General features: G+C 44.2%; 1 protein-coding gene across 1 annotated transcript in view; it reads left to right on the top strand.

The window, feature by feature from the left end:
* The window catches only part of LOC134336576 (probable ATP-dependent RNA helicase DDX41), a 65,025-nt gene that overhangs the window by 28,565 nt on the left and 21,014 nt on the right, over positions 1-15,446 (top strand). The window contains exons 8-12 of the mRNA XM_063030863.1: positions 800-953; positions 8,653-8,789; positions 9,562-9,724; positions 10,566-10,697; positions 11,632-11,703. Coding sequence (XP_062886933.1) covers positions 800-953; positions 8,653-8,789; positions 9,562-9,724; positions 10,566-10,697; positions 11,632-11,703 — 658 coding nt within the window. The remainder of the gene's footprint in view (positions 1-799; positions 954-8,652; positions 8,790-9,561; positions 9,725-10,565; positions 10,698-11,631; positions 11,704-15,446) is intronic.

The raw sequence follows: 15,446 nt of genomic DNA, 5'->3' as shown, positions 1-15,446 counted from the left end.
GTCAAATCTACCTGCCTTCATCCGAAAATATTTGAAATGCATTTCCTCGTCCATGTCTCTCAGTGGCCAGACAAGCACAGAAAATTCACCCTCCTTCAGTTTCAGTCGCCATTGTTTGAAGTTTGAACACGAAGAAACTCAACACAGTGGCATAGAAACCCCACCACCAACTAGCATTTTGGCGGTGAATTGCAGAGAGACGCAGACACACCAGTGCACAAGTATAAATGCTCACAACGGCGTAGCCCACTTCTGTAGGCTACGGCGCAAGGTAGTACACACAAGTATAAATCAGCCTTTAGAGGAAGATCAGACCACATTTTATGTAGAAAACCAGGTAATTGCAAAGGGTTCACAAACTTTTTCTTGCAACTGAATATTAACCTTATTTCAATGCCAGTGGGCCAAAATCTTGAAACTGCCTACACAGTGGGAGATTCATCAGCACTGCTCAAAAAGGTAGTTTTTCACTAATGTCTCAAATGATTAAAGAAAGAATATTCTTTTAGATCCTGTGAATTCCAGCAGTGTAGGAATCGGTCTCAATATTATTGGATGTTTGTTTATGCAAGTTCACTCTGCTAAATGGAGTTTCTGAACTGGGAAATTAGATCTGTGCTGCCAGCATGATCCTGAATGCGGAAGATTCAGCAGGAGCCTATATGGGGGAGGTGGATGATGGCATTTGCACATTAAAGGCTTTAACCATTTGTGTGATGGCCAAGTAAACGAAGAAAATATGAGTGCTGGGATTGACCTGGTGCTCCCTTTCTCTCTAACTTTGTTGTGCTTGTTCCAGTTTATCGGGCAGGGACATGATTGGGATTGCATTTACTGGGTCTGGCAAGACTCTGGTGTTTACCCTACCCATGATCATGTTCTGCCAAGAGCAGGAAAAAAGGCTGCCATTCTCCAAGAGAGAAGGTCCGTATGGACTCATCATCTGCCCATCAGTAAGTACTATTCTCCTGTACAGCACCCCTTACCTCCGCTCCAAGGATGGCACATTCAGTCAGTGAACTACTGGCACTTCAATATCAGGAGCGGAGGAATTATAAGTAAGACCACAAGACATAGGAATAGAATTAGACCATTCGGCCTGTCAAGTCTGCTCTGCCCTCCAATCATTTTCCCTCCTGACTCTTATTCGCCTGCCTTCTCTCCATAACCTTAGACGCCTTTACTAATCAAGAACCTATCAATCTCTGCTTTAAATATATCCAATGAAATGGCCTCCACAACTGTCTGCGGCAATGAATTCCACAGATTCACTACTCTTTGGTTAAATAAATTCCTCCTCATCTCTGTTCTAAATGAATGCCCTTCTATTCTAAAGTTTTCTATTCTAATTCTCTGGAAATCAATTGACTCAGGGATAACTGCTATGTAGTGTACATATGGACATTGTTGGAGTTCAATGTTGAAATGTAAATGAATACAGCTAAGTAGGTAGTCATTCAAAGAGCAATCTAGTCCAAAGCTTAACTAGTCGTTGCTTAATAGACAATAGACAATAGGTGCAGGAGTAGGCCATTTGGCCCTTCGAGCCAGCACCGCCATTCACTGTGATCATGGCTGATCATCCACTATCAGTATCCAGTTCCTGCCTTATCCCCATAACCTTTGATTCCGCTATCTTTAAGAGCTCTATCCATCTCTTTCTTGAAAGCATCCAGAGACTTGGCCTCCACAGCCTTCTGGGGCAGAGCATTCTATATATCCACCACTCTCTGGGTGAAAAAGTTTTTCCTCAACTCCGTTCTAAATGGCCTACCCCTAATTCTTAAACTGTGGCCTCTGGTTCTGTCACCCATCAGTGGGAACATGCTTCCTGCCTGCAGCGTGTCCAATCCCTTAATAATCTTATATGTTTCAATAAGATCCCCTCTCAGCCTTCTAAATTCCAGAGTATACAAGCCCAGTCGCTCCAATCTTTCGACATTTGACAGTCCCGCCATCTCGGGAATTAACCTTGTGAACCTACGCTGCACTCCCTCAATAGTAAGAATGTCCTTCCTCAAATTTGGAGACCAAAACTGCACACAGTACTCCAGGTGTGGTCTCACCAGGGCCCTGTACAGCTGCAGAAGAACCTCTTTGCTCTTCTACTCAATTCCCCTTGTTATGAAGGCCAGCATCCACTAGCTTTCTTCACTGCCTGCTGTACTTGCATGCTTGTTTTCAGTGACTGATGTACAAGAACACTTGGATCTTGTTGTGCTTCCCCTTTTCTTAACTTGACTTCATTTAGATAATAATCTGCCTTCCCGTTCTTACCACCAAAGTGGATAACCTCACATTTATCCACATTAAACTGCATCTGCCATGCATCTGCCCACTCACCCAGCCTGTCCAAGTCACCCTGCATTCTCATAACATCTTCCTAACATTTCACACTGCCACCCAGCTTTGTGTTATCGGCAAATTTGCTAATGTTACTTTTAATTCCCTCATCTAAATCATTAATATATATTGTAAACAGCTGCAGCCCCAGCACTGAACCCTGCGGTACCCCACTGGTCACCACCTCCCAATCCGAAAGGGACCCGTTAATCACTACTCTTTGTTTTCTGTCAGCCAGCCAATTTTCAATCCATGTCAGTACTCTGCCCCCAATACCATGTGCCCTAATTTTGCCCACTAATCTCCTATGTGGGACTTTATCAAGAGCTTTCTGAAAATCCAGGTACACTACATCCACTGGCTCTCCCTTGTCCATTTTCATAGTTACATCCTCAAAAAATTCCAGAAGATTAGTCAAGCACGATTTCCCCTTGGTAAATCCATGCTGACTCAGACCAATCCTGTTACTACTATCCAGATGTGTCATAATTTCATCTTTTATAATTCACTCCAGCATCTTTCCCACCACCGACGTCAGGCTAACCGGTCTATAATTCCCTATTTTCTCTCTTCCTCCCTTCTTGAAGAGAGGGACAACATTAGCCACCCTCCAATCCACAGGAACTTATCCTGAATCTATAGAACATTGGAAAATGATTACCAATGCATCCACGATTTCTAAAGCCACCTCCTTAAGTACCCTGGGATGCAGACCATCAGGTCCGGGGGACTTATAAGCCTTCAGACCCAACAGCTTATCCAACACCATTTCCTGCCTAATATAAATTTCCTTCAATTCATCCATTACCCTAGGTCCTTTGGCCACTATTACATCTGGGAGATTGTTTGTGTCTTCCCTAGTGAAGGCAGATCTAAAATACCTGTTCAACTCGTCTGCCATTTCCTTGTTCCCCATAATAAATTCACCCGCTTCTGTCTTTAAGGGCCCAATTTTGGTCTTAACTATTTTTTTCCTTTTCACATACCCAAAGAAGCTTTTACTATCCTCCTTTATATTCTTGGCTAGTTTATCTTCGTACCTCATTTTTTCTCCGCGTATTGCCTTTTTAGTTACCTTCTGTTGCTCTTTAAAAGTTTCCCAATCCTCCGGCTTCCCACTGGTCTTTGCTATGTTATACTTCTTCTCTTTTATTTTTATACTGTCCATTACTTCCCTTGTCAGCCACGGCCTCCCCTTACTCCTCTTAGGATCTTTCTTCCTCTTTGGAATGAACTGATCCTGCACCTTCCGCACTATTCCCAGAAACACTTGCCATTGCTGTTCCACTGTCATCCCTGCTAGGGTATTGTTCCATTGAACTTTGGCCAGCTCCTCCCTCATAGCACCATAGTTCCCTTTGTTCAACTGTAATACTGACACTTCCGAGTTTCCCTTCTCCCTCTCAAATTGTAGATTAAAACTTATCATATTATGGTCACTACCTCCTAATGGCTCCTTTACCTCAAGGTCCCTGATCAAATCCGGTTCATTGCACAACACTAAATCTAGAATTGTGTTCTCTCTGGTAGGCTCCAGTACAAGCTGTTCTAAGAATCCATCTCGGAGAGACTCCACAAACTCCCTTTCTTGGGGTCCGGTACCAAACTGATTCCTCCAGTCTACCTGCATGTTGAAGTCCCCCATAACAACTGTAGCATTACCTTTGCGACATGCCAATTTAAACTCTTGATTCAACTTACACCCTACATCCAGACTACTGTTTGGGGGCTTGTAGATAACTCCCATTAGGGTCTTTCTACCCTTAGAATTTCTCAGTTCTATCCATACTGACTCTACGTCTCCTGATTCTATGTCCCCCCTCGCAAGGGACTGAATATCATTCCTCACCAACAGAGCCACCCCACCCCCCTCTGCCCATCAGTCTGTCCTTTTGATAGGACGTATAACCTTGAATATTCATTTCCCAGGCTCTGTCCACTTGAAGCCATGTCTCTGTTATTCCCACAACATCATACTTACCAATTTCCAACTGTGCATCCAACTCATCCACTTTATTTCTTATACTCCGTGCATTCATATACAATACTTTTAATTCATTACTCCCCTCACCTCCCATATCAATTCCTATTTCACTTGGCCATACTGTACGATCCCTTCTTGAGCTTTCTGCTCTGTTGATTCTGCTGTCTTTCTTAACTTTTCTTATTTTCACTTTCCCTTTACCTCCATCCTTATGTTTCCAGTTCATCCCCTCCCCCCCACTACTTAGTTTAAACACACCCGTTTTGCAGAGGCAAACCTGGCTGCCAGAATGCTGGTGCCCCGCTTATTAAGGTGCAACCCGTCCCTTTTGTACAATTCATCCTTACCCCGAAACATACCCCAGTGGTCCAAGAATGTAAATCCTTACTTCCTGCACCAGTTCCTCAGCCACACATTCAGATCCATTATCTCCCTGTTCTTGACCACTCCAGCACGGGGCACTGGAAGTAAACCGGAGATAACCACCCTGGAAGTCCTGCTTTTCAGCCTTCTTCCGAGTTCTCTGAAGTCACGCTGTAGAATGTCTTTCCCGTTCTTCCCCATGTCATTTGTGCTGACATGCACCACCACTTCCGGATGTTCACCATCACTCTTGAGGATTCCCTGCAATCGGTCCGTGATATCCTGGATCCCGGCACCAGGGAGGCAACACACCATCCTTAAGTCTCGCCTGTTGCCACAGAAACCCCTTTCTGTACCTCTCACTATGGAATCCCCTACTACCACGGCTCTGCCTGACGTCTGTTTCCTCGGCTTTGCCTCAGCGCCAGTTGTTGACTTGCAGACCTGTCCGCCTCTCAGACTGGCAGTGTCTTCTGTCCCGACAGCTTCCAAGAGGGAGAACCTGTTTACGAGAGGCACATCTCCCAGGGTCTCCTGTACTTCAAGCATCCTTTCCTTGCTCATCATCGTCCTCCTTCTCTCTTCCTGTATCCTGGGTGTAATGACCTCACTCTAGGTCCTGTCCAGAAAACTCTCGTTCTCCTGAATGAACCTAATGTCATCCAGTTTCCTCTCCAGTGCTGCAACACGTTCCTTCAGAAGCTGAATCTGGACACATTTTCCGCAGGTGTAGGATCCAGAGGCACTATCAGTGTCCCTGACTTCCCACATCATGCACGCAGCACACTGAATCAGCCTAGTGGTCATCTCTTCACCACTTCTCACCCTGTCCAACTGTGGCATAGTCTCCTCCCTCAGCCTCCTCGCCGAAGACTCTCGAGCCAAAGACTCGCACTTTTCTCACAAGGCACTTCCCTGGACAAGGCCGCTCCCCGAGAGCAAGCCTTGCTTATATCAGCTGATAATTTGAGTCATTAGCTTCACCTGCCGAGCCTCCTCCAACCTGGAAGGTCTGTTTAGCTTGCTGCTCACGCCCGGCTTTTTAAATCAGCCGCTCCTTCTCAGCCAATCCCCGCACTCGCTCCTTCACCTGCCGCGCCTCCTCCGACCTGGAAGCTTCCTTGTGTCACTTCTGGTTCTTTGCTTAGTCGCTGCAAGTCTGTACCAATTTTCCAGCTATTGAAATCAACTTCTCGTTTATAAATCTAAGCTCTTAATGTTATTAAATACCTCTACCAAATCGCTGTATTCCAGTTAGAACAACTCCAGATTCCAGTCTTTCCTTGGAACTGAAGTCCTTTGCTGAATTCATTCTTGTAAAGCTCTTCAATGTCCTTCCTCTTGTATGGTGCCCAGATTTGGACACAATACTATAGCAAGGGCTGTGCTCGTGATTTAAATAGATTTAGCATAATTTAATGTATTTTGTACTTTATAAATTAATTATAAAGAATAAACAGTCATTCAACCCAATTAATCTGTACTTAAGAGTCTCCCTCCATCTATCTCATCTCAGCCTTGCAGCATAGCAATTTATTTCCCTTTTCATGTATTTGATCCATTTTTATTCAAAAACACTCAAGCCATTTGGCTCGATTACTTCCCGGCAAGTAGTTAATTTTTTCTCTTCTGTTTAAAGAAATTTCTCCCTGACTCCCTGTTTGATTCAATATAGTACCTTATATTTTAGGCTCTCTTTGAACTCCCCATTAATTAGAAACATTCTCACACATCCACCTCATCCAATCCATTTATAATGTTAAACCATTTTGTCAGGAATCTTAAGTTTAATCACTTTAAAGAGAAAAAAAAATGCCAGATTATTTAATCTTTGCTAATAGCAGTAATATCCCAAGAAACGCTGCAAAACTCAGCAGGTCAGGCTGCATCTTTGGAGGGAAAATCAACAGTTGATGAATAAACTTTTCTCGGGCTTCCAGCTGAGTACAGGTGTCGATTATAACAAATGTTTCAATAACAAACTCTGCCACCTTCTTCAGAGATGATGCCTGGGCATGTCTGGTGGTATTTATATCCCCATAGTCTGTCCCTCCTGATTGATTAGTCTGCATCCAATTAGGTTTCCGCTCTCCTACCTTGTTTACAATCAAATTCCAGTTCTTTCTTAGATCGAGACATATGTCTTTGTTAAAATTCTTTTCCTCTTGTTTTATTTCAATGGCTTCCTTCACCAGGCCATCCCAAAAGCCACCAAGCAGTAGTTTTGTGCCATTGAAGTCAATCCTATGGCCATTGTAAATGCAGTGTTCTGCTACCGCCAAATGGATAGAGCTCCTGTGCTCCTTGATGCAGGTTTCCACTGTGTGTCCCGTCTGGCTGAAATACGCTGCTCAACATTCACAGGGAATCCTGTAAACGCCAGCTGACCTGCGTCCCAGATCATCTTTGACTTGAATAACTCGTTTGGGTTATGCATATTTGCCAGGAAAGCACAAGATCCTTTTTGAACAGTTGACAATTTGGGTTGAATCCCTTCATCTAAATTGGAAAGAAAGTAGGGTGATAACCAGTATAAAAAAGTGGGGGAAATGTGTGGAGTAAGAGCTGGCTTGTGTTGGGTGGATCCAAGTGAGGGGACAGGCAGATGAGGGCAGGAAAGATGATAGAAGCCTGGAGATGATAGCTGAACATGACAAAAATCTGAAACACTTGGAATCTGGTAGGAGAAGACGGCGGGGGATGGAATGGAGGGGAGGGGAGCCAGTGAGAGGAGAGTGTAGATAATGGGCAGATGGAGAAGGTGGGGGAAAGACAAAGCAGTGGAGGCCAATTGCATCAGGAAGAGAGAAGGAAAGGAAAGAAAAATAAGGGAAAGGGGACAGACAGTTACTGCAAGCTTGAGAATTTGATGTTCATGCCACCAGGTTGGAGATTGTCCAGGTAAAATATGAAGTGTTCTTCCTCTAGTTTTTGCTTGGCCATGACCTGGTAGTGAAAGATCATGCATGTCACAGGCATGTCAGTGTGGGAATGGAAAGTGGAATTGAAATGGTTGTCTATGGGGTTAACCCTTCTTTCTTACTGCCCAGATAAAGGGTCTCGACCCAAAACATGGATTATCCACTTCTCTCCACAGATGCTGCCAGACCTACTTAGTTTCTCTGGAGTTTATTGTGTTGTTGCAAACTTCAGCAGCTGCAGTCTCTTGTGCCTACAGTAAGATCTCTGTTTTGCACTGTTATTTTTGGACTTTCTGTGATGGTTTTATGCCTATTTATTTCAGTATAAAAACTAGAACTATATTCATTGCACTGAAAGTACAGCCTGACCAGGACGTGCATCACTGCTTTTGAACTCTATAGCCCTGTAAGTAATCCCTGGTGTTCCATGAACACTTTGAATGCTTCAGTTCACCCGTGATTCTGCCTTTAAGGGGTCTATTCACCAGTTTCTACCCACACCCGTTCCTTATTTTCTAAAGGACGGTTGACATTTTAGTTTTCTGTTTATTTTGTTAAAGTCCATTTCTCATTTAATTGCCCGGTTTGAGAGTTCTGTAATGTCTTTGTTACTCATTATTCCTCTCTTAACTCTAGCACTGCATGTTCTTCAGCCAAACACCACCTCCAACCATCCTCCCCATCTACCCTCCCAATTTTTTATAGCGTCCCCAGTTTTTGACTCCTCAAACAGGAGAACCAATAAGGCCTTGTACCAATCACCTGTGGGTTGAATTCCCAATCATGTCAAAATCTACTGCAAACCAAGCCTCACTAAAGCTGGCATCTTATTCCCTTCAGTTGCCTGCCCTGGCCACACCCCCAACACTCCAGCCCGTTTAAATGTGTACCGAACATATTCCATCTTATGTCCTGCAACTGCTGTACAGGTGTCGCTGATGGGAACTAATGTTTTCAGTAATTCAGAGATGTATTGATGTGTGCAGTTTGTGCAACTGAATGTTTGTAGGCTGAAACAACGTTCCTTCCTTCCCAATGCAGAGAGAATTAGCAAGACAGACCCATGGGATCATTGACTATTACTGCCGCTTGCTGCAAGAGGAGGGCTTTCCCCAGCTTCGCTGTGCTCTCTGCATTGGTGGCATGTCCATCAAGGAGCAGATGGAGGTTGTCAAACAGTGAGTGCGATGATTCAGTAGTCCATTGTTAACCTTTCCTGCCATGCTCTGTCCTGATGCTGAGAAAGAATGTAATGGCTTTGTTGCTTTGAGACAAGTTAAAAAGGAAAAGGTTAATATACACATCCCTGTGATGAAGGTCGGCAATGAAACTCAGTAGAGAATGAATAATGACGTTGGATTTGACTTGATGGGACTTCTTGCAGAGTAGGAGATAAATAGCCAAATAGTCTTCTCAGTGAAGTTGGTTAATCAATATCAGCCAGGGCACAGAAAAACCGTATCTGTCAGGGTGTTGCTGGGGACCCTGGTTAGGAGCAGGGCACTGCCAGCGGACAACTAGTGTCAATCTGGATCGGACAATAAAGATGACTTCATTTCACATAGGAATCATGGGCAGATTGAACACGTGTAGCAGGAGTGGGATTGTTGGCCTTTCATGCCTGTACAGCAATTCGTTGAGATCACAGCGTCTGAGGAAATGGGGAGTCCTGCAGTGGGAGTGACATTAAGGCTGATTCCTTCCTTAATTGCAAATGACTTTCAGAAACTGCAGATTATCACTTTTCACCAAGACTGCTGGAGGGGTTCAGAGTGTGAATGGATTTTGGTGGGACACAGTGATGCCGAGAAATAATGACATACCCAGGGTTGGGAATATCATTCAGTCTGTAGGATGGTCTGAATGATAACACTTGTCGGGAGCTGATTTGGATTTTGGTTTGAGAAAGTCTGTTAGCACATTTGGAATTTACTGGTTGCAACTCTGCAGAGGTGTGCACATGATGGTTGCTACTCCTGGACGTCTGATGGACCTCCTGCAGAAGAAGATGGTTGGTTTGGACATCTGTCGCTACCTGGCGCTGGATGAAGCAGACAGGATGATAGACATGGGCTTTGAGGAGGACATCCGCACCATCTTTTCCTACTTTAAGGTGACAGCTTATTCTGATAAAACATTCAGTGAGAAGGGTTGGTGTCACTGGAACCAGTAACTGTGACAATGCGGTGAATTGAGCAAATGTGTAGGAGCTGAATGAAATTTACTCACCTCTACTACATGGCATCCACTTCATAATCAGTCAGAAAATTCTTGGTAGATGTAGTCACAAGCTTACTGCCCCCACCCAGTCTTTATTAAGGTGCCACATTTCTTAAAATAATAAACAATCTGAATCCCACGAGCGAAGGGGTACAACTGGTCTAGGCTCCCAGGGCAAAAAGAGAACAAACTTGATACCCTGAAAAAAATAAGAAAGACCACCTCAAAATCATAAGAATAACTAGCCTCCACACTGATGGAATAAACTTCACACCCTGGAAGGAGGGGTGCGACACCGCCACCCTCTGGACAGTGTCTCTTCCCCACCCCCACCCCCACCCATTTCCTTCAGGTAAAGGGGAATGACAACTTTAACAAACTGACATTTTGGAGGAGATGAAGCTTGAGGATGTATCAATTATACATACTTTTATAATAAATGTACTTCGATTATTTGCTCTTTGTCTAGGATTGGTCATTTGGTTATTGTCGGATTAATATCTTGTTTATCCCTTTTCCAAGCCATGGCTTTGAACGTTCTTTCGTTCTCCCCCAGTCCCAGTACTGACTTTGACATTGATCTCTGTGTCCTTCTGTTTCGGGGTTGTTTTCGAGTGATTCAGTCAGCCATTCTGCAGCTGTTGCCCTTTACTCTGATAGAAACAGCTTCCTCCCTGAGCAGGTCTGGTGTAAGTCCTGACGGTGCTGTGTTCTCATCACTGTCCATCCTGCAGGGCCAGCGCCAGACTCTTCTCTTCAGTGCCACGATGCCGAAGAAGATTCAGAACTTTGCCAAGAGTGCTCTCGTGAAGCCCATCACCATCAACGTGGGTCGGGCTGGAGCTGCCAGCCTCGATGTGATCCAGGTGAGATCCATGTATGGCGCAGTGGCCACATGCCACTTCAAGAACTTCAACTTCTTGGCAAAATGTAAATTTTTTTCTGAGAAATTATGAAAAATTGTGGCATTGGAAGAGGGTATTCACCCTATTGTGACTGCAATGAAAAATTAGTTATTCCCACTCCCCCTCCCCGCCCCAGTCTCTAGCTTTCAGGTACAGGTTTCAAGTGCTCAACCTGCCTCCCTGACTTTCTTTCGTTGTTCACCTCCAACACCTTTTTTTTCTTCACTTCTCTGGTTCCTCCCTTCCCCTTCCTTTCTTTGCCCTCTGCTGCCCAGGCTCTCTCTCACCATGGCTTGCTCTCTTACCTCCTTTTGTCTATCCTTTCATTGTTTTACCTCTTCCATATCTTCTTCTCTTCCTTTACCATTTTTTCTCTGTTCCTCTGTTCTATCATCTCTACACCCTGCCATTCCTCCTTTCCTTTGCTCCATCCCATTTCCACCCTGAACTTGTCTTCTTGCTGTGATTCCTTCCCCATCTCTGCTCTTTCCACTGCTCCTGCTGGTTTCTTTGTGTACACCTTCATTCACTGTCCTCCTATCCAATTTTGCTATCTCTCTCTGCCCCTCAACTCTTTACTCAATTCCCTGACCCCTATCCCTCCCTGCCATTCCTTGCCTATGCTTTACCTTCCAATTCTCTGATGTCCCTTTCTCCCCCTCCACCCCGCCCTTCTGTTCCACCCGTCTCTCATTGTCCCCTTCCGTGGAACCTCTTGGGTGTCACATTTTGAAGAGATTAGTGAGCTGAGGATCTCTGGAACTTAATAAATAGGGGTATACATGTGGGAAGATTTCCACAATTCCTTATTCACAGCTGATACATGGTTTTGTTTGAGAGGGTTTTTTTTGTGCTCAGCATGGTAAATGACAAGGTAATGTCTGCTTGTGTTTAGGAAGTCGAATATGTGAAGGAAGAAGCTAAGATGGTTTACTTACTGGAATGTCTGCAGAAGACTCCACCTCCGGTAAAGGAAGACTCCACCTCTTCATTGTGACTCTCTGTGGAATGTGAAACGAATGGCCAGATCAATACCTGGCAGCCATCTCTCTGGTTTGCTGAACTTCAGCGAGCCAAGTATTTAATTTAGCTACTTTCAAATCTGTCCTGCAATCTGTCACATCATCGCCAGGTTCTGTCTCCATCTTAGCCAGTGTTCTTCCATTCAGCTGTAACCTCCAGCAATAGACTGAAACTGATGTCATCCAATGCAACTCTGACTAAGAAGATTTTCATCCTTGACCTGTCATCCCTCCCTTAGGTTTTCTGTTTTGGGGCCACACTGATCTGACCTGAGATTTTTTTAAAAGCAGTGTCAGGCTATTAGCTGTGGTATCCTCAAGCTCTTGGGCCCCTCCAGTTTCTCATCTGTATTTCCATTCAATAACATTATCCAAAAATGTGTCCATTTCCATGGATACACAGATGAGACCCAGCCCTACTTCATACCTGCAACACACATCAAAGTTGCTGGTGAACGCAGCAGGCCAGGCAGCATCTATAGGAAGAGGCGCAGTCGACGTTTCAGGCCGAGACCCTTCGTCAGGACTAGTCTGAAACGTCGACTGCGCCTCTTCCTATAGATGCTGCCTGGCCTGCTCATTCACCAGCAACTTTGATGTGTGTTGCTTGAATTTCCAGCATCTGCAGAATTCCTGTTGCCTACTTCATACCTCCCTTGATAGCCTCTAGTATAGCCACTTAATAGCCTCCCTTGTAATTACTGAAGTGGTTTCACACTGTAGTGTAGGGGTTAGTGCAATGCTATTATAGCTCGGGGTATCAGAATTTGGAGTTCAGTTCTGGCATCTTCTGTAAGAAAGTTTGTACGTTCATCCCGTGTGTGTGTGTTTGCTCCGGATGCTCCGTTTTCCTCCAACAGCCCAAAGGTAGACTGGTCAGTAGGCTAATTGGTCTTTGTGACTTGTCCTGTGATTAGGCTAGGGTTGAATTGGTGGGCAGCGCGGATCAGTGGGCCAGAAGGGCCTGTATCTCTAAATAAATAACACTGTACTTCTTTTTACTCCATGTCAGCAGCAGCTCTCTAACTGCTTGTTCAGCATCCTGTCTAGGATGAGCAGAAACTTCCCCCAATTAAGTATTGAGAAATAATAGAGCTGTGGCTTTAGGTTCCTTGCATAAGCTCTCTTCCCCATTTACTGAGTCCACTCCACACTCTTCCTGGCAACTCAAACTGTCTGCAAACTAGAAGTTGTATTTTAGAAGAGGATCATCTTCAAACTACAATCTACATAATTGTGTGTTATTAAGAGCATTTAATTCCCCCATTATTTGCCCAGTTCTGTTTAAGCCGTCACCCATTTCTGTGTTATTACTAGAAATTGTTTCCCAATGCCCCTGACTGTTACCCTCTTTCTACCCTCTGTATGTTTATCAGTAAAACCCTGCTGTGCCTGTTTCTATTTGTAATGCATCCCATTCTGTTGCACCCATACTTGTTGGTTATGTTGCTTAGTGAAACAACAACTCAGATTTAATGTTCTCATTGTTTTTGAATTCTTCAATGAGCACCTTCTACCTTTTTAATTACCTCCTGTCCTCTTCATCTCATTGACTCAACCATTGTCACATCATCTCCTGCAGCTTTGCCGATAAGACCTTCACAAATCTGCAGAAATTTACAATGCCGCCAGAGGCCAATTAGCCCAACATGACCTTACTGAGCAAAATTGGAGCTACTAAAGTTATCTTCACTTCCCTTTTCCCGATTTTCAGTCTTGTTAGAGCTTTTCCAAGTACTCATCCATATGTCTCTTTACAGAAATAAGATTGTTACACTTTGCTCTGACACATTCAGTGTTACGCACCCCAGGTAGTGACCTCTCACACAAAGGCAATAAATCATTCCGCATTGTACACAGTTCCCTAGCTGTGGCCCTGAAACTATTTTGTGAAGTTCTTGTTTGGTCTTCTAAATGTTATATGTTCTGGCAGCTAAACACAGACATCGCCATTTTCTCCCCTTCACTACTACCTTCAAAATGAAAGGCATCTGCTCCAAATTTCCTCTGCCTGTCTGCACTTTACTTGTTAGTATCCCATTATTCCCTTGATTTGTTTGCTGTCTGCAGATTCATTATCTTAAGCTGCGATACTGAATTCCATTTGTCACTTGTGCACCAACTTGGACACAAGGTTGACAACATTCCTGTGAAGCTGCTTTGGAATGCTTCGTCAGGTTATGTAAAGTGCATGAATACCTGTGTGTATGTGTCTATACTTGTGTATTTACCCGAGTGTATTTTTTCACGTTTGTGGGTGCCTATTTGTACATATGTGAAGGTGTTAATGCACAGCTGTATTTGGGCTTCACCTGTGTGCTCCGTTGTGTGTGCATCATGAATGTATAAAAGTGTGTAGAAATTTACAATGTCACCAGAAGCCACAAGTAGAGTTAGCTTGCCGGGAGTTTGTGAGGAAGGATAGGCAGACCATAGAGCAAAGATGCACTTAGCCTGATGGTTTGAGATGTGTCTATTTTAATGCAAAGAGCTTCACAAGCAAGGTGGATGGGCTTAGAGCTTGGATCAATATGTGAAACTATGAAGTTGTGGCCATTACGGAGACTTGGATGTATCAGGGGCAGGAATGGCTGCTGACTGTGCCAGGCTTTAGATGTTTCAAAAAGGATAGGGAGGGAAGCAAAAGAGGTGAGGAGTGCATTGCTAATAAGGGATAGTATCACAGCTGCAGAAAAGGAGGAATCATGGAAAGATTATCTACTGAGTCTCTCTGGGTGGAATTTAGAAACAGGAAGGGAGTAATAACCGTACTGGGTGTTTTTTTTAGACCCCCCCCCCCCCATAGAAACAGGGATATCGAGGAGCAGATAAGGAAGCAAATTCTGGAACGGTGCAATAAAAATAGGGTTGTTGTGATGGGAGATTTTAACTTTCTAATATTGACTGGCATCTCCCTAGAGCAAGAGGTTTTGATGTGGTGGGGTTTGTTGGGTGCGTTCAAGAAGGTTTCCTGATGCAATATGTAGAAAAGCCAACTAGAGGAGAGGAAATGAACCTGGTCAGGTGTCAGATCTCTCAGTGGGAGAGCATTTTGGAGGTAGTGATCGCAACTCTATCTTTGGAAAGGTGCAAAAATAACAGGGTTGTTATCATGGGTGACTTTAACTTCCCTAATATTGATTGGCACCTGATTAGTTCCAAGGGTTTAGATGGGGTAGTGTTTGTTAAGTGTGTCCAGGACGGATTCCTGTCACAGTATGTGGAGAAACCGACTAGGGGGAATGCCACACTAGATCTAGTACTAGGTAATGAACTAGGTCAGGCCACAGATCTCTCAGTGGGTGGGCATCTGGGGGATAATGACCACCGCTCCCTGGCCTTCAGCATTATCATGGAAAAGGATAGAATCAGAGAGGACAGGAAAACTTTAATTGGGGAAGGGCAAGTTATGAGGCTATAAGGCTAGAACTTGCGGGTGTGAATTGGGATGATGTTTTTGCAGGGAAATGTACGATGGACATGTGGTCGATATTTAGAGATCTCTTGCAGGATGTTAGGGATAAATTTGTCCCGGTGAGGAAGATAAAGAATGGTAGGGTGAAGGCACCATGGGTGACAAGTGAGGTGGAAAATCTAGTCAGGTGGAAGAAGGCAGCATACATGAGGTTTAGGAAGCAAGGATCAGATGGGTCTATTGAGGAATATAGGGTAGCAAGAAAGGAGCTTA

Source organism: Mobula hypostoma, chromosome 22 (assembly GCF_963921235.1).
Source record: "Mobula hypostoma chromosome 22, sMobHyp1.1, whole genome shotgun sequence".
NCBI lineage: Eukaryota > Metazoa > Chordata > Chondrichthyes > Myliobatiformes > Myliobatidae > Mobula > Mobula hypostoma.
The sequence above is the reverse complement of the archived record's forward strand: the minus strand, read 5'-3'. Positions and strand labels throughout refer to the sequence as shown.